At 32.5% G+C, this 19371-nt stretch overlaps 1 protein-coding gene across 1 annotated transcript in view; it reads left to right on the forward strand.

Moving 5' to 3' along the window:
* Window positions 1-19371, forward strand: part of LOC149903202 (putative inorganic phosphate cotransporter) — a 35342-nt gene that overhangs the window by 969 nt on the left and 15002 nt on the right. The window contains exon 2 of the mRNA XM_090108821.1: window positions 15958-16088. Coding sequence (XP_089964947.1) covers window positions 15958-16088 — 131 coding nt within the window. The remainder of the gene's footprint in view (window positions 1-15957; window positions 16089-19371) is intronic.

Below are 19371 nucleotides of genomic sequence, written 5' to 3' on the forward strand. Positions count from 1 at the left end.
CGAGTCGCTAGTATTATTTAAAATGAATTAATCAACCTTTATCCTAATATGAGGCACGTGCGCTTTTCCGATAATACAATCTAAATTCAAGCTAATCTTATTTTTAAGATATTTTAACCGCCCTCGGCAACTACTTCAAAGTTAGATAAAAAACAAATTTATCTTAAACAAGTGTCAAATTGTGACATTTACGCATGCGAATTTGAATGGCATTTTTATTATTTTTTTAATGTTTCTCCCACGCAAACTTAAAATAAAATAAAATAAATAAATAACTAAAAGTAAATAACTAAAACTATACGAAAGCTAAACAGCAATATTTATAAATAAAATAATCTCTTATGAACTATAAGAGTAACATAATATAGGCCTTTATTTCAACTATCTAAAACACTAGCTGTAAATAAAGATCATTCAACTCAAACTCAAACTCAAAACATTCATTGCAAGCTATGTACATAGTTATACATTTTGATAAACATCAAGAGTCTAAATAGTTATCGTTAGTACAAGTAAATACATAAATAAAATTATATATAAAAAAAATGTGTGCGTGTACTAGTACATACGTAAGAAGTGAAACTTCTTTATGACCTTATTTTTTTCAAAAACTTACAGAAATACGTCGAATCACGCGTGGTAGGGATAAGAAAAAGATGGCGCGTACCTAACGGAAAAATGTTACGCGTAACGAAAAAAATGTTACACAATTATTTTTTCCAACCCCGATACCCCGTTTCACTTCAATAAACAAATAAGTACAGCCGGTTTATTTGTAGTACCTACCAATAGAATATCTGAATAAAATTATATAAGTAGTTTTATCAACACGACTGGACCCTATTTACATACTAGGGTTACATTCGAGTCTAAAAGAGTCGGTTTACAGACATACATAGGAAACCAAAGCGTGTTAAAATACAGATCTATACTAATATTATAAGGCTGACGTGTTTGTTTGTTTCAACGCGCTAATCTCAGGAACTTCTGGTCCGATTTGAAAAATTCTGTCGGTGTTAGACAGCCCATTTTATCGAGGAAGGCTAAAGGCTATATTATATCATCACGCTAAAACTAACAAGAGCGAAGCAATGCGGGCAAAACCGCGAAGCACAGCTAGTTTTGTTATATTTAACAACAAAGCTTAGTTACTATGGGAATTTAAACGATCTGTTTTTTGTGAACACATTATTAAACTGGTCATTACAATGCTTGGTTGGTTTCAAAATAAAATGGTTTTTATCAATTCCACTAAATTATTATAATTTTCGTCTGTATTATGGAAATTGTATGCAAAAATTCATATAAATATTAGATGGTGTATTTTATGTGGGTACTTAATTCTTATATCCACTGTTTATCCAGTGCTGTTTGACCCCTGGATAGTACAGACCAACTTATATATCAGGGACCAAGTTATAACAGTCAATATTCTACTATGTTTAGAAATTTTATAAAATAGGTCAGCTTGTACTAACATTCTTGCAAAGTAATGCTGAAGTAGCAATATTATCAATTTCAATATGAGCACTTTAAATGATAAAATGCAACTATGTAATTCGAATATTCTTATATCATACTAGCGGTCCGCCCCGGCTTCGCCCGTGGTACATAATATTTACGTTTTCTCTACATAAGAACCATCCTCGTACTTCAAGGAATATAATAAAAAAAGAATTATCGAAATTGGTTCAGCCGTTCTCGAGTTATGCGCTTACCAACACATTTTGCGATTCATTTTTATATATAAGATTATGTATATTAATATCGTAAGGACCCGTAGTGATATCTAGAATTGATTTATTTAAATAATTTAATTCTACTTCTTAAAACCAGCTTTAAATATTATTTAAATTGAAACTTTTTGATTCGCAGATAATTAATTTTAACAAAACTTGGATAAAACTAACAACGACCTCTAGAATTTGTAGGTGTTTTCATTGAAGAAGCGTGTACAAGCTTACTGATTTTTTTAATTACACTCTAATATATTCATGAGAATAATTATTCAAATAAATAGATAGCATTATTATAAACCTAAAATGAGTTAATTTAACTAATTTTTTAATATGTTAGGTATGTTCTCACGAATTAAGGCAAAAAAGAGCTGCCGAGCATGTGTCATAAGTGAAACTTCTTTCTTTGGCAAGATTCAAAGATACAAAAATCGTCGCCTGACTCCATGACGTTACCGTGTTTCCATGACGCGACCTCTGAACTCAGCTTAAGAAGATTCACTTCTAAAATATATTGCGATTGACATTAAATTTTATTTTTAACATTTCTCTCAGGATTTCATTAAATAAAATTAACAGATACAAACAAAATGTGTCCTTATTTTTGTATGAGACTCTTTTTTAATGAGACGTTAATATATTCAATAAATATTAAATACCTATGCTCAGGTCTACTCAGAAATTTTAATAATATTAAGTATTAACTAGAAAATATGGCACGTCCCTATCCCTGTCATAATGTACTCATAAATGCGTTCGTTAACAATTCTCTTTATATAATCTCAATTTAAAATTTATGACTCGCGTAAGAAAATTTTGTTTGTAAAACAACTATAAAAAACATAACATAAATAAAAATAAACATTAAACACGCTATGTCCATTCAAGGAGTTATTATAATAATAATTTATAGTTTTCAATCATAAGTTATTGTTAATCTTATGGACAATAAATAATAATAAATATTTCCACTTTTCATGAGCCACTTATATCTAAAGTTGTTGTTTGTCACAATTTTAATTCAATCGACTCGACCGATTTTTAACGTTTTTTACCATTTGAAAGCTACATTTTACAGTAACAGAATATAGGTATATTTTTATCTATATTTTCCGGGTCAACCCGGGCGAAGTTAGTTAGGTATAGGTGTTAGGTACACCGACTTATGAGGTACCTGTGTTGTGTTTGTAAACATTAGAATTGTGGTAGTGACATAGGCTACATAAATTAGCAGTCGGGTTTTTGTTTTCACTAAATAATTATTGTTTTGAAGTCAGATGACAACACAGATTATGATCTTTAATTTTTATTTATAATATCTGTTATTTTTAGATACACAGATTATGCTCAAAATATAAGATACAGTTTGCATGCTGCATTGTTGACTTTGACACACATGACGTTCGTCGTCAATATGACATATCTGGAGGGCCTATAATATATTATATACATGCCCTTATCTCTAGATAAGGGCTTATTCAGATATAAGCAGATTATACCTCTTGATTGACCTATATCAATGTTTTGATATTCAAGAACACTTGATGCTCTGATTTTGATAAGATTCTTTGCTACACGTGAACTTGATTTGTACTAGAATTGATATCAACTGTTTTTAAAAGCGGAAACTTTTCTCTTATGACTATGAGATTTGATTGTTTTATTTTATAGCATTACTAGCTTACCGCCCGCGGCTTCGCCCGCTTTGTCTAAAACCTAATAAATTATATACTAAAACCTTCCTCTTGAATCACTTTATCTATTAAAAAAAAACACATCAAAATCCGTTGCGTAGTTTTAAAGATTTAAGCATACAAAGGGATATAGGGACAGAGAAAGCGACTTTGTTTTATACTATGTAGTGATATGCAATTTATAAATATTTAAGATATTTTAATAAATGAAGCTTTGATCATGATAATTTTTTTCAATAATAAATAATGAGATCATTTTGGATGTTTAGTAATCTATACTAATATTATAAAGCTGAAGAGTTTGTTTGTTTGTTTGAACGCGCTAATCTCGGGAACTACTGTTCTGAATACAGTTACTGACTCGTGTCCTCAGTCTCCCCTTGACCACACCAAAGAATAATTATTGCAAAAGTCTTATTTTCTAAATATAAAACACTCACGTAAAATCAAACACGGGATAATCATTTTGTGATGAAGCTCTTTAAATAAAGATAAAAATACTATGTATCCTTATAATATGTATTTATATTTTCCGTGTCACGATGTTTGATAAAAATCTCTGAAACGACTTTATCGATCTTGATGAGATTGAAATTTGAAGACAGTTTTTATCTCTCGATTATAGAGAGTAGGTACCTTTAATTTTTAATTTATTAGAATATTTTAACTGTATTTCGTTTTAAGTATCTATACTAATATTATAAAGAGGAAAGGTTTGTAATTATGTATGTATGTATGCATGGTTTTCACGCTTATACTACTAGACCGATTTCAAAAATTCTTTCACCATTAGAAAGCTGCGTCTTCACTGAGCAACATAGGCTATATTGCATTTTCAGATCCTTACCAAAAATGCAATAATGTAACCCAAGCTGGTGTAAAAAATTCCTTAATAAAAAATCTGGTATCGCGTGCGCTGCGGAATCTATTCCTTGAAGTACGAGGATGGTTCTTATGAAAAAAAACGTAAACATGTAGGTACCACGGGCGAAGCCGGGGCGGACCGCTAGTTTGATATAAATTAATATTAAGGTTAAGCTTACATAATTACAATTTATGATTGATTTATTATCCAACAACAAAATTAAATATTCTTCATTCTTCATTTCTTTCAAATACTTTCAATATAAAAATGAAAACATAGGCAAATGATAACTTATTACTTCTCATAGCAATTGTACATAACTATTCTTATTATGTACATGTCAAGTAGCAAAATGCAATTATTTGTGGATAAGGTTAAGTTTGTAATCCAGTGCTAGTTCAATGCTATATAGCTAGACTAAAATGTAGATATAATCTAGATTTGTATGTATGTGTTACAGTGTAAGTATAGTTTCACACATTAGTTTTGAATCATCGTAACAAATTAATGAATAATATACGTTTTTAACATCACTCTATAACAATCTTAAAGAAATAGGATTTTAGGTACATATTTTTAACTGAATATTCAAACTTGATAGCGTATATTCACGTGTAACATACAATATAATAAAAAATATTGTTCGAAGTTAAGAAAATGAGACAGGAAATATTTTTGTACGGTTAGTTATGACTACTCGTATTATATTAATTTAAAAGTATCGCTCCCAATGGAAGGCAGTCCTTACAAATGACCATCACAACAATAGTTTCAGTGGAATGCGAAGCAATGTACGTACAATGTGACATTTTGTTATGTATTTAATTGCTTGTCTATTATATTGTGATTATATTATGTTTGGGTGCGCTCTGATGAGGACAAACCGAGAAAATATAGTTTCTATATCATATTTATACTAAGAGCGTATACGCACTATGCGGGTAACCGCATTGCGGGTAGCCGTCCGGCTGACCGCAAGCACAATTATGTACGTAATATTCATTTCTATGCGCACTGTGCGGTCTGCGGTAGCCGCATCGCAGTGCGCATAGAAATGAATATTACGTACATAATTGTGCTTGCCGCAAGCATATAGTTGTAAAAAACCCGTTAGCTACCGTTATTTAACTAAATTTTTGGTTAGCTACCAATAAAGTGCGGTAAATAACGGTTAGTTATCCGACTGCGACCTATAAAAATGGTACTGTGTTTTGTTTTTTTGTAAGTCACTTAACGTAAACTAAACACAATTTAATTATCTAAAATATTCATACTACAAACCTATACCTATAATAATAGACCGGACTCAGTGTAGTTTCGTTTGCAAAAATAGCGGACCTAAATCTGACTTCTGATATATATTGTATAGATCCCAGACATCCTATAGACAGATGTTGCCAACCAGTTTTGTGGTCCCCATCCCCCCACCCCGGTAATTAGGTAAATATGGCATACAAGTAAAAAAATAAAAATTTCCAAAACATGCCGTGTGGGATATCAAATGAAAGATCTTATTGAGTAGATCACGAATATATAGCATACTATAACATTTCTTACACTTTCTCTAAGATTTTTTAGAAAATTTACGAAAATGCTCCATTTTTGAGTTAACTTTTAATCACTATAGATTGAAATCGGCTAGCTGGCAATTGGCATCACCGCGTAACATGCAACGCGCATTTCAAGCCACTAGCGCCATCTAATGGAGCTTATTAACCGTAAAAAGCAAAAAAAAAACGGTTAATTAACCGTTAATAACGAAAAATGCGTTTTTAACCGCACGGTTAAAATAGTTAATAACCGGCTTTACATCTATGTGCTTGCGGTCAGCCGGACGGCTACCCGCAATGCGGCTACCCGCATAGTGCGTATACGCTCTAAGACTAGCTGTGCTCTGCGGTTTCACCCGCATTGCTCCGCTCCTATTATTCTTAGCGTGATGATTATATAGCCTATAGCCTTCTTCGATAAATGGGCTATCTTAAACTGAAACAATTTTTCAAATCGGACCAGTAGTTCCTAAGATTAGCGCGTTCAAACAAACAAACTCTTCAGCTTTATTTTATTAGTATAGATACGATAGCTTCACTACTGCTTGAACGGTGAAGGAAAACATCGTGAGGAAACCGACATGTCGAAGAATCAAGATTTCGACGATATGTGACATTTGCCAACATGCACTTGGCCAGCGTGGTGGATTACGGTCTGATCCCTTACGGGAGGTCCATGACCAAGCAGTGGGAACATAATGATTATCTTAATATCCTCAATGGACTGATAAACCATTTAAGCGATTATAATAAACTAGCGACCCGCCCCGGCTTCGCACGGAGCAATGCTGATACTAAATACCTATACTACAAAAAAAATAGATAGCCGGGCGGCCGGCCGGTACCGCCGCAAACGCTACGTCCCGCAATTTTTAAATCTGTAATATCTTCGAAAATATTCACTTAAATCATATGGTGTAAAGGGCCATATAGATCTATATTAAATGAAAAATGTATTCAAGGTATTTAATTGGTTAAGGATTAATGCTGTATTGGTTAAAATCGCTTCAAAAATTAGCCATTATTTGTCGTAAAAAGTAAATGACAAAAAAAAGTTATTGTGGGTTATCCATAAGAGATAGACATATACCATCGCTGACTTTTCTGTAGACCTTTTCAATGTGTATAATACTTAGTACATTATTTTGATAAAACTCGTAGGTTTCAGCCTGCGTTTGCAATGTAAGCGGAAAAAATGTAATTTTTTACGACATCACATTGGAAACCTCAAAAATAACAGTACTTCTCCACTATTTAATGGATGTTATTATACATATAAACCTTCCTCTTGAATCACTCTATCTTTAAAAAAAACCGCATCAAAATCCGTTGCGTAGTTTCAAAGATTTAAGCGTACAAAGGGACATAGGGACATAGGGAAATAGGGACAGAGAATGCGACTTTGTTTTATACTATGTAGTGATAGTGAATTCGCACACCATGTGCAGTTCGATCCAACTTGAGAGATAGGATAGTTTAAATATGTAGGTACCACGGGCGAAGCCGGGGCGGACCGCTAGTGATCTATAGAAAGCAAAAGCTGAAAAGTTTGTGTGAACGAGTTAATATCAGGAACTTTTTTCAGGAATTTTTGTTTATTATGATGGAAATCTTTTATGTGATTCAAACCCACTTCAAAATGTCTGAATAACTTGAAAATTTTTAGTCATCAATCAATAATTTCATAACTTTGGTATTATGTCATAAGAATGACAATCATTTTTTTTATCTTTTCTATCTCAAAAATTTTACGAGTGGAACGAGGTAAACTTACCTATTTTAATTTTTTTTGTAACTTTAATTAAAAAATGTGTATTATAGTTCAATGTATACTGTAGATATTCATTAAATAATTCACAGTCTGCATAAATTTAGTTAAAACCAAGAAAAAAATACACTTTAAGTCACTGTCTTTATTTTAAACGTGATTTGCGAGCATGGTCTCTGGGAGACTGAATAATCCCGTCCGATTAGGGCCCTTCTGGCCTCCTCCACTCAAGCGACAGCTCAAGCCGAGGTTCGTGGTCCCCGTCAAGGGGGGACGCCCTTGTGCATGTCGGGGGTGAACTGAAGGTTCACCAGGGTGAACCTTCAGTTCACCCCCGCGTCCGCGTTAAAATGTAGAAGCCCTTCTGGCTAACATTGCGAGACACCACACAGAAAAAAAAGACTGAATAATAATATAATAAATAAATCGGGTTTAAATCCGTTAATTTCTAAATGTATAATTATAATCGCCTAAAATCAAACAAGAAGAACTAATGTTACCTATGTAAAAGTGTTTTTATAGTTAAATATATACTAATACTAACTACTCATGTAATAATTTCTGAATCTACAGAAGTGGATTTAAAGTTGCAATCGAACTAATCGCGCAATTAGTGGCTATATAATATATATACTGTTGCGGACAGAAAGGACTTAGTGGGAAAGTTGCTGTCGTTCCTTTTATTTTTAGCCTTGTCGTTCTTAATTATTTTCTCCTCAGCTAAGTATTTTCCGTTTAATTTTGTAATATGTATTAATATGTAGTTTTTAGAAAAAGCGTTTCGTTTGACTAAAGGATAGAACGAATTCAGTCACTCTTGTAAGTTTGTAAGTGGCTTAGCAGTTTTTAAGTGGCTTGGCGGTTGACCTCAGACACTTTCAATCCTGCATTCCAATTTAAATAATTGGGAAACAAATAATATTTAAAATATTTTATTTTAAAATGTGCAGAAAAAATATTAACTACCATTCTTCTGTGCTTCAAATTATCTGGTCGTAGCTTTTCAACATAAAATTCAACTCCTGTAACATATTCTTAAAGGTAATTGCCAATTTTATGAAGTCCCATGTCCCCAAGTGGGGTAAGGGGCAAATGTATTTTACACATCTGTTTCACTGATCGATTTTCTTTAGGAACAAGTAGGTGAGCAGCCTTCTGTGTCCTACCAGACCGAGCCATTATTTTTTTTTTCTTCGTCTCCACCGGTAATCGAACCCAGGACCCCTCGGTGCTACGCTCACGCGTCAACCACTGTAGCATGGAGGCGGTCAAAAGCGGTCAAAGGCTAATTGCTAATACTAAAAAATTATAAGACGACCAATTTAAATTTATAATCAGTGTTCTCATTAATTTGTTCTTTCATAAATTAAAAAGGGTAAAACCAACACTAAATTATACTAAGAGGACGAAGTTACTTAATAAATCATGACTATTTAAAAAGAAAAGTAAACCCGCAAATAAATTCTAAATGAATACGACCAAAATGAGAAAAGTGTTTTACCGCTGTCAGCATTTTGTTTTTCTATACTAATATTATAAAGAGGAAAAGTTTGTAAGTATGTATGTATGTATGTATGTATGGTTTTCACGCAAAAACTACTGGACCGATTTCAAAAATTCTTTCACCATTAGAAAGCTGCAACTTTACTGAGCAACATAGGCTATATTGCATTTTCAAAAAAATTAGAGATCCTTACCAAAAATGCAATAATGTAACCCAAGGTGTAAAAAAATCCTCAATAAAACTTCTGTCATCGCGTGCGCTGCGGAATCTATTGAAGATAGAACAAAAAAATGTTCTACGGTATTATAGAATGGATCAATATCTACAAGAAAGTCCGCGATACCATATGTCCATCTTCAGTAGTTATGTTACTACGACAACTTTTTTACGTTTTCAAAGTAAATAGAAGTGTCGACAGTAATCAAACCATGTTATCCATACACATATATTAATCCTTATCCCATTAAATGATGTTTTATTATAGACTGTTTCAATACCAGCAAAATACTTTTTAAATGAAAAGAATTGGATATTCCATTCAAAAGATATAACGAATTTTTAAAAGTGTCAATCTACAGAAAATAGTAGGTATACTGTTCGAGCAGGCCGTAGTGCGGGGGTCACGGAGGAATTCTACCAATATGCGTCTTGACGGAACACAGTGGGGTTTTGGTCGGTAGGAATCAGACATAACCCACGGCCCCTCTCCCGGAGGCCGTGGGTATCTATGAAAGATTTCCCCACTAAAACAAAAAAAAAAGGCCGTAGTGCGGGACGGGGTAAAGGTGATTTTCATGTGATTAAAAATTAAACCTATAGTCCGACTTATAGTAGACTTTTCACTGTAACGATATCGCTATCTATGCGGGTGAAACCGCAGGGCATTGCTAGTTGGGAAATAAATCTAGGACATCCGCCATTGTAAGGCAGCATACAACTCATTCAAAGAGTACTTTTCAATAAACCTACAACAAATTATTAATGTTAATTTATCAAAGATTCATTTCAATTTTTTAAACTTTTACAAGTTCGAAATTCATTTTCTGTCATGAGTTAAGAAACTACTTTCAAAGTTGCACAGTCATTTTGTTTAGATGTTTATTGTACCTACTTAACTTGCTTAGATATCAATAATATTCAATCTGTGCCTAGATAATAATATCTGATAATCATGACCAAGATTGATATGCTCTAGTTGACCTTTTTCTATCATGCTCGTACTACAACTATCATTATATAGTATATTATATTGTAGCTATACAAATAGAAAAAGAGCGTGTGTAACGAGCACCCGTGTAAGAAGAGAAATTTTTTGGCAAGATTCAAAGATACAAAAACCACGACGTGACCTTTAAATTTTACTCTCAACGCGCCTAAAGAAGACTTCAAAAACTAAAGACTGGATACATTGTTAGAAACGTAATAAGCCATGAACACACATGTACACACGCCTTAAATTTCACAGTTTCAAAAACAAAATAGACCATTTGAACGAAGCAGTTGAAAAATTCGTCGGATTTCGCGGCGTTCCCGGGAGAAATACATTTTGAAATGGTTACGTGCTCTCGAAGTTCGCGGCTAATATAACATGTAACGTATTGGTCTCATACGGAAATATATTTGTACATTTCCTTTGCTAGTTTTGTCCTACAATAGAAATTGCATTTTGGGTCGTAGTTAATCGCTTTCGACAAAACTTGCATGAGAATTTTAATATTTTCTGGATGATACAGATATATTTTAGACTTGTTAATTCTTGAATTTTTAATCCCACCATAAACATAAATGTAAAAATGGGAGCCAAGTTCAATCGTCGACTTAATTGCCAAAAAAAGAATTGAGATCTAAATGTGTGCCAGGTCCTTACACAGTCCAGAAATTTATTTACAAAGATGTATTAAATTCTTAGGTGAACTGAAAACTCAATTGTTTTATTTTCCCATAAATAACAACGTTTATTCCAAAATATGACTTTTTTTATTTGAACAATAGAATTATTTCATAAAGCAAATATTTTCCTGAAAACCGGCAGTTACATGCTCCTTCAAGATTATTGAGATCTTCTGAAGCGAGATTCTCAATCATATTCAAAACCACGATAAAACTATGCCACAAACCATTCACGCAAACCACTCGAATTTGTAAACAAGTATATCTCAATGGCATCAATTACTGAGCTGATATTGGTACTTCAGAATCACGCGGAGTAGCTACTACTATCATTGATAAGATGGTCAACTTGGAGTCATTGTTTGACGTCAAATATTGACATGTGTATTCCAAGATTGACGTAAGTATACGGGAATCGTAGATCACGTACATGAAGCTGTCATTAAACAATTGCTGAAGACAGATGATTAGCACAGCAATTTTGCAGACGAAAGAAAATTATTCATTTCGTAGTAAACTATATAATGCAATATGATTTAACATAAGTATTGCTAGAAATTAGTTTACTCGTAAATAGTCTTTCATTATGTGGTTATAGTTTAAGCATGAATAATAAGAATGTGAGAAGAGGGAACAACACCCGAAAATATTGTCTAAACTTTCCTCTACTCTACACAACACATTGCCCATTAGCTACCACCTAATTCTAATAAAATAGGATAAATACACACGACTTAGATACTCCTAAAGTACATCGACAACCTACTAAAAAAAAATTGGTTGTCTGTAAAGTCGGTTTACTGACGATAGTTGAACGTGACAACGTCCGATTGTGCTTCTTTGTCGCTCGTTCCGCGCTCTCGCTTGCACTTCAAGCCTTACATGGAACGCCTCAGAGCGAGGTAACGCCGCATGAGTCATGTTTTTTCGTGCGTGCAGCCGGCTCTATCGAATTAAGACGTTGTCACGTCAATATGCCCAAAATGTTCTACAATCCAGTAAAGAAGACCATTCAATATTCAAGCAAATGATCTAGAATTTAACCCTTATATCGAATATTTGTTTTTATTTCAATTGAATGGTAAACAATTACTTATCACACCGGAACAGAAGCGCGACGAAACGACGGTAAAATTATAGATTTATTTCGGTCCAGCCTTGGTCAGCATCGGTCGCGCATACCAAATGGGTTGAACTTAGAAGAAAGGTCGAATCTAGGAAGTTATTATATCCGCAAATTGTTCAGTTAATATTTTTATGCGTATTAATAGGTATTTATTTAACAACATAATTAGAGAATAAATCAGGTGGAATGCTTATTGACTGCATAATATAACGTTACTGCAAATATTTCAAAAGCAAAATAATATTAATTAATAGTGTAACAAGTTACTTTAACCCATTGACCACCGTAAGGCCCGATCGGGGCGCGACACAATAGATTTTCTATTGTGTCTGTGATTCCGAGGACTGATGGATTAATACCAAAAACAATGAGCTATATTTTATCATCTTCCGTCATTTACTATTCGATTCTAAATGTTTAGAACGTGTTTACCTTTCCGAAGCGTTCATTATAAGGAAAATTGATTTTAATGTCGCGGAAAATGTTGCAATTTATAGAAATAATAAAAAATGTGAAGATTCTAATGTTTTTGTTACAAAACATAAATAATTAACTTTTGGGTATACCTAGATCGTATCGTTTAAAGATCAATTAAGGCGTACACCTATTCATAATAATTTATACGATACTGTGGGTCCGACCCGGCTTCGCCCTTAGTATTGATAATAGGAATTCATAGACAATCCATCTCTTCAGCTATATAATATAATTGTAAGTAAAAAAATATAGATTAAAACCTATAAATTTATTGTATTTTAAATTCTGGCCACTATCCAAATCTAGTGCCTCACATACTATTTAGTATTTATAAATAATTCTGACTTTTTTACTTTAACATCAAGGAATGGAAGTGAATTAATTTTGGTGTAGGCTTTAGTTTACACCTTTTTTCCTGAAGATGTGTTTTGATAAAATATGTATAGAAATTTATAATACAGCGCGATTATAAAACAATAAAGGTACTTATGCGAGAAAAAAAATTATAATAAAATATTCCCTTCTTCTGTCGCAGTCGGTTAAAAACTGTCGACGGTTAAAAATTATATTTACATGTCATCATATAGCTAACTTTAGAGCGATCAAGTTTGACTGCTCACAATTTTTTAAAGAATTTTTGACGGTAGTTAAAAATCACAACATGTTCTTATATTTTGTAGGTTATAGGTTTCTTTACTTACGTCGTTAACCAAGAATTCGTGTTTTAAATGCAAATTAGTTGATAAGTGTTCGAGTAATTACTTTTACCAGTACATAAAAAGACTTTATGGCGTTCAGTATATGAATATTTGTGATATAAAAATGTTTGAAGAATATTGGTAAAAAAAGGTGAAAATAATTGGAATTAAATGTATTAATAAGTATTGTTTAAGAAGGTTTGTTCAACTTGATTATAATATTTATTGATTTATTATTAAATAAATAGATTTTTAATACAGTATTTGAATGTTAAACAAAAAATACTTGATCCATTATGTTGTATTTGCATTTTGCACAAATGTTTTGTTAGCCATTTTGTTAACCTTACCTATTAATTATTATTAAAATATTAATGTAAAATGTAGACTTTCTACCAATTTCCACAATATTAAGGCTAAACCGATTTTATTACAATTCTAACAAAATTAATTTATTAGGAAAAATAACAAGAATAGGTTCTAATAAAAATAATACTGCACTATTTATTATTATGACGTTGCTAGTAGATATATCTTTTTTTTAAAGTATTGTAAATTTGTGATAATCATATAAACATAGATATTATCAGTAATAAAGTGTACCGTGTAACGTTATCTTGCCGATAATTCATATTAATGTTAATCTTTTGTTTCCTTATTTTAGTGTTCTATGAACATCACAAAAACTATAAGAAAATTTTATTTTTAAACAAGAAATTTGAGTTAAAATGGTTTATAATTTCATACAAATACACAAAAGTGGACTGAGAAGGAGATCATCTGTGAAATCGGATAAAATTAAATTGACATATGAAAATGATCTTGATTATTCGGGTGAGTTAATATATTTAGCTTGTATTTTGTTAGTAGGCATGGTAGATTATAATATAGGTAGATCTAACTAGGTATATCTATAACTAGCTATTCTCCGCGGTTTCACCCGCATTGCTCCACTCCTGTTGGTCTCAGCGTGATGATAATATAATATAGCTTTCCTCGATAAACGGGCTATCTAACACCGAAATAATTTTTCAAATCGGACCAATAGTTCCCGATATTAGCGCGTTCAAACAAACAAACTCTTCAGCTTTATAATATTACTATAGATATGTTATGTTTGTGGTAGGTATTCATTATAATTTTAAGATAAATTTATCTAAACGATTTCAAAAAAGAGGCTGTGCCGAGCACGCATGTCAGAAGAGAAATTAATTTGGCATGATTCAAAGATACCAAAATTGTCGCCATATACCTACCGCGGGCAACCGCCAGTGGAAGACATAACTTCAACTTTTTCTCTGTATACGACTTCAACAACCTTAGTTCCCATCTTAAAATAACAAGCCACTATTTACAATCACGTGACTACACAAACATAAAATGTCATCCAAAATCCATTGACTAACCATTGACCATTATCCATTGTGATCTGAATGTAGCCGTGCGTCAATCGTTAAAACCCCATGGAAAGGCAAGTCACGTTTAAACGACCCATTAGTTATGTTTTGGTCACATTTAAACCTATTTATATGATAGGAAAAGGATAGGAAATAACTCATGCCTTGGTTGTGTTGAATTCACGCTTCGAAGATGAAATAGTATTGCTTCATGTTCTTCTTGAGAGGATTTTCTAGGGAGGTGTAAGGCTGTTGAATATAACATAGGAAAGGTTCTTCTTGATTTCACTAATAATTATAATGTAAGAACTAAGAAGGGCTAGGACGATCCATAGTTTTACCTACAGAGTTTTCTCTGTTCCGAAAAACCATTCTGGAAACAATATATTTGTAAAGTGTAAACTACAAATAAACCTACATACCTTTTTTTTTTCATTTTCATTTTTCAATTATAACGGTTACTACCATTTACTTATAATTATTGTTAGTAGAATTTAGTTAAAACGAAACTAATAGATAGTAGAAATCAAAAGGTTCTTCATGACTATATTATTATTAGGTCTGTAACTCTGTTAATATTTTTTTAGCAAAAAGGTCACTTACAAGTCAAGGCCAATAGTTTTGGACAATGCACGGGGATTCCACCGTATCATTCAGATTTTGAGCTAATGCATTTTGAGTGAATAAATTTAGATGTAATGCGGTGTATAATTAACAGTTACTGAGTTAGGATACGTTAAGAAAAATTACTTTTTTTTACATCAAAATTCTCCATGATTTCTGATGACAAAGTTGGCAAATGGCAATCGCTTACCATCAGCCATCAGGCGCTTGGTTGTCAATTTCAACATGAATAACTGATTCCGTATTTTATTTCCGAGTTTTATAAGTCGGGTTTTCCTTCCTGACGCTATAACTCCAGAACGCACCAACTGATTTCCACGGTTTTGCATTCGTTGGAAAGGTCTCGAGCTCCGTGAGGTTTATAGCAAAGAAAAGGTGTCTTTGGTGGCGAAACGGAGTTCGCCCGGTTTGCTAGTATTTTATATGATTACGATTTCGATACGTATGTAAGCTAAACATTAAACAACTTATTTAATTATAAACCATGAGCAAATATATTTTTAATAGTTAAAATTATTGTTTTTATCATAATATAAGCGCATTTTGCGCTATTATTACAAACATATTTTTTTAACCGTGATAAAATTGAACCGAAAATGATAATAAAATGTATATTTTTTGTTTACAGAGAGCTCCTTCGGGATGCGACACGTGATCATCTTCCTTCTCTTTCTCTCCACCGTGACGTCATATGCCACGAGAGTCAGCATGAGTTTGGCCATAGTGGCCATGACTAAGCCGAATAAATATGATTTTCCGGTAAGTTTTTCTTTTATAAGAGACTATGTTTATACCCGGCTTTGCTCGTGGTACACGCAAATACTTAAAAAAAAAATACATATTTACAAATATATTAGCATTATATTATGTTGTTATTAGCGAGTGCTAATCTATACTAATATTTTAAGAGGAAAAGTTTGTAAGTATGTATGTAAGTATGTATGTATGTATGTATGGTTTTCACGCATAAACTACTGGACCGATTTCAAAAATTCTTTCACCGTTAGAAAGCTGCATCTTTACTGAGCAACATAGGCTATATTGCATTTTCAAAAAAATTAGAGATCCTTACCAAAAATGCAATAATGTAACCCAAGGTGTAAAAAAATCCTCAATAAAACTTCTGTCATCGCGTGCGCTGCGGAATCTATTGAAGATAGAACAAAAAAATGTTCTACGATATTATAGAATGAATCAATATCTACAAGAAAGTCCGCGATACCATATGTCCATCTTCAGTAGTTAAGTTACTACAACAACTTTTTTACGTTTTCAAAGTAAATAGAAGTGCCGACAGTAATCAAACCATGTTATCCATACACATATATTAATCCTTATCCCATTAAATGATGTTTTACTATAGACTGTTTCAATACCAGCAAAATACTTTTTAAATGAAAAGAATTGGATATTCCATTCAAAAGATATAACGAATTTTTTAAAGTGTCAATCTACAGAAAATAGTAGGTATACTGTTCGAGCAGGCCGTAGTGCGGGGGTCACGGAGGAATTCTACCAATATGCGTCTTGACGGAACACAGTGGGGTTTTGGTCGGTAGGAATCCGACATAACCCACGGCCCCTCCCCCGGAGGCCGAGGGTATCTATGAAAGATTTCCCCACTAAAACAAAAAAAAAAAGGCCGTAGTGCGGGACGGGGTAAAGGTGATTTTCATGTGATTAAAAATTAAACCTATAGTCCGACCTATAGTAGACTTTTCACTGTAACGATATCGCTATCTATGCGGGTGAAACCGCAGGGCATTGCTAGTCTTATATATAAAATTCTCGTGTCACAATGCTAGTCTGCATACTCCTCCGAAACGGGTGGACCGATTCTCATGAAATTTTCTGTGCATATCGGGTAAGTCTGAGAATCGGCCAACATCTATTTTTCATATGTACCACGGGCGAAGCCGGGGCGGACCGCTAGTAATAATATAATATTATGCTAAAATGGATAAAAAGGATCACGTACCTATCCAACGGAGATTTTTTTTTGGAAACGGCCGTTTAGTTCCTAAGTTTCCGCGCGTTCAAACAACAAACTCTTAAGCTTTTGATTTCAAGTATAGACATAGGTACATAATATGTCTACATAATGTGCCTCGTGGCAGATCAACCAGCTAGTTGATCTGCCACGAGGCAAAAAACGTTTTTTTTTTTTTATTTGATATCTATCAGGCCTAGCGAAATTCTGGAAGCAGGAAGCAATATTATTTTAAGTAGGTAGCATAAGTTACCATCCATTTTATAAAAACTTTACTTTTTACATTCTTTATTGTTTACTTCAAAAAATAAACTTTTTTTTAAAGTAAACAATAAAGAATGTAAAAAAAACATAACAAAAAGTACTTACACATACATAGGTACATAATATTCTACTATAGCTATTTGTTCTGGCAAATTCCGAGTTAATGAGCCGAGCAAATCACAACACTAAAAGTTAGTCCTTACAAAAATTCGGACAAATAAACGACCTTTCATGCACGTTTAGGCGAATTTTAAATAACAAAAAACGTCATCAATATTAATGTAATACAATAACAACAATATAAAATATACTAGCAAAAGAATCCAGGCTCTATTTAATATGAAATGTGACCAAGGTCTTAACAATTATAAGTACTTGAAAGCTATTCGATTTGATTTCGTAAAATTATTAATTAGAAAACTGTGTTATAACAGTCTATATTATAATTAATACTGTCATGTTAGCGGCCCTGATAAATTAATTTATTTCAACTAGCTACCGCCTGCGATTTGGTCCATTTCTAATTAATAAATTTTCTGCAAACGACTAAAAAACCGGCCAAGTGCGTGTCGGATCACGCATAAAGTAGGGTTCCTAATTTTTTTTTTGACACCGCGCTTTTTTTGCATTTCTTGCATCATCATCCATCCGTTTCTAATTAATAAATTATCTGCAAGTAGAGTATACTGTTTTAAACAAATCAATTAAAATAAAAGGTGGTTATTTTTGCGAGCCTATTAAAATATAATCGGGTGACGATAGCGACCTGAATATTGGTACGAAAAAGGTTGGAATGAAAAATATTTTTGGGAAAATTTTCTCAATGTCATAAAATGGATATCTGATCTTCAGACGGTAACAAATTTGGTAGTTTTAGATAAGTATCAACTTCATACTTAGTACTTGAGTTATCTTGCCAAATGTAAGAAAGTACCTATTATAGATTTAGCGGGTAACTCCCGAAAATAACAAAATGACAACTAAACAAAGTTCGTATACACACCAATCTCTGTTTATCGTGTTTTGATACAGGATGTCAGAATAAAAGTTGTGTTCTGTTTTGCATCAGTAGATAATTTTTACATAATAATATTATATTATCGTGATCATAATCGGCGAATACGAATATTCGGTGATTAGCTGTTATTTTTCGAATACGAATATTTTCGTATTCGAAATCTCTAATATTAATAAATTTCATGAAGATTTTATTTTATTAATTTATCCCTAAAATCCAAACAAAATAATTTCAAATCATAGTCAGCAATTCTAATTCAATAAAAGAAAATAGCAATGCAAAATGAATAATAGTCAATCAACATCAAGTAATTATTAATTTAATAAATTATCTATCTCTTTATTTTAAAGTTATTTGACATTAATATTATAGAAGAATTGTAAACAAATATTAATTATAGTCCTGTCCAAATTACCTACTTGGCTAGTAATATTTATCTGCGCGGAAGATAATACATTTGTAAACGCATACATTTTAGTTTTTATATCAATCAAAACAGGAATTTATGTAGGTACTAATAAAAATTAAAAGATCACACATAAATCATCGGTACAAGGTTACGTAGTACCATATAAAAATGGAAAAGTTATTGGTCGTCTAACCGTGACTTTACCACACTGGAATCAATACTGCTTTAAGACATCATGGTATCCTTAAAAATATAACCAAAATTAAAGTTTCAATTTGAAGCGAATATCTTCGAATCTATATCTATTAGATATAGGGATGTTTAGTTAAGATTTTAAACCTACTCCAGACTTAAAAATACT

Source organism: Colias eurytheme, chromosome 13 (genome assembly GCF_061535395.1).
Source record: "Colias eurytheme isolate Ceu_HAF_F1 chromosome 13, ilColEury1 Martin Lab GWU primary, whole genome shotgun sequence".
Lineage (NCBI taxonomy): Eukaryota > Metazoa > Arthropoda > Insecta > Lepidoptera > Pieridae > Colias > Colias eurytheme.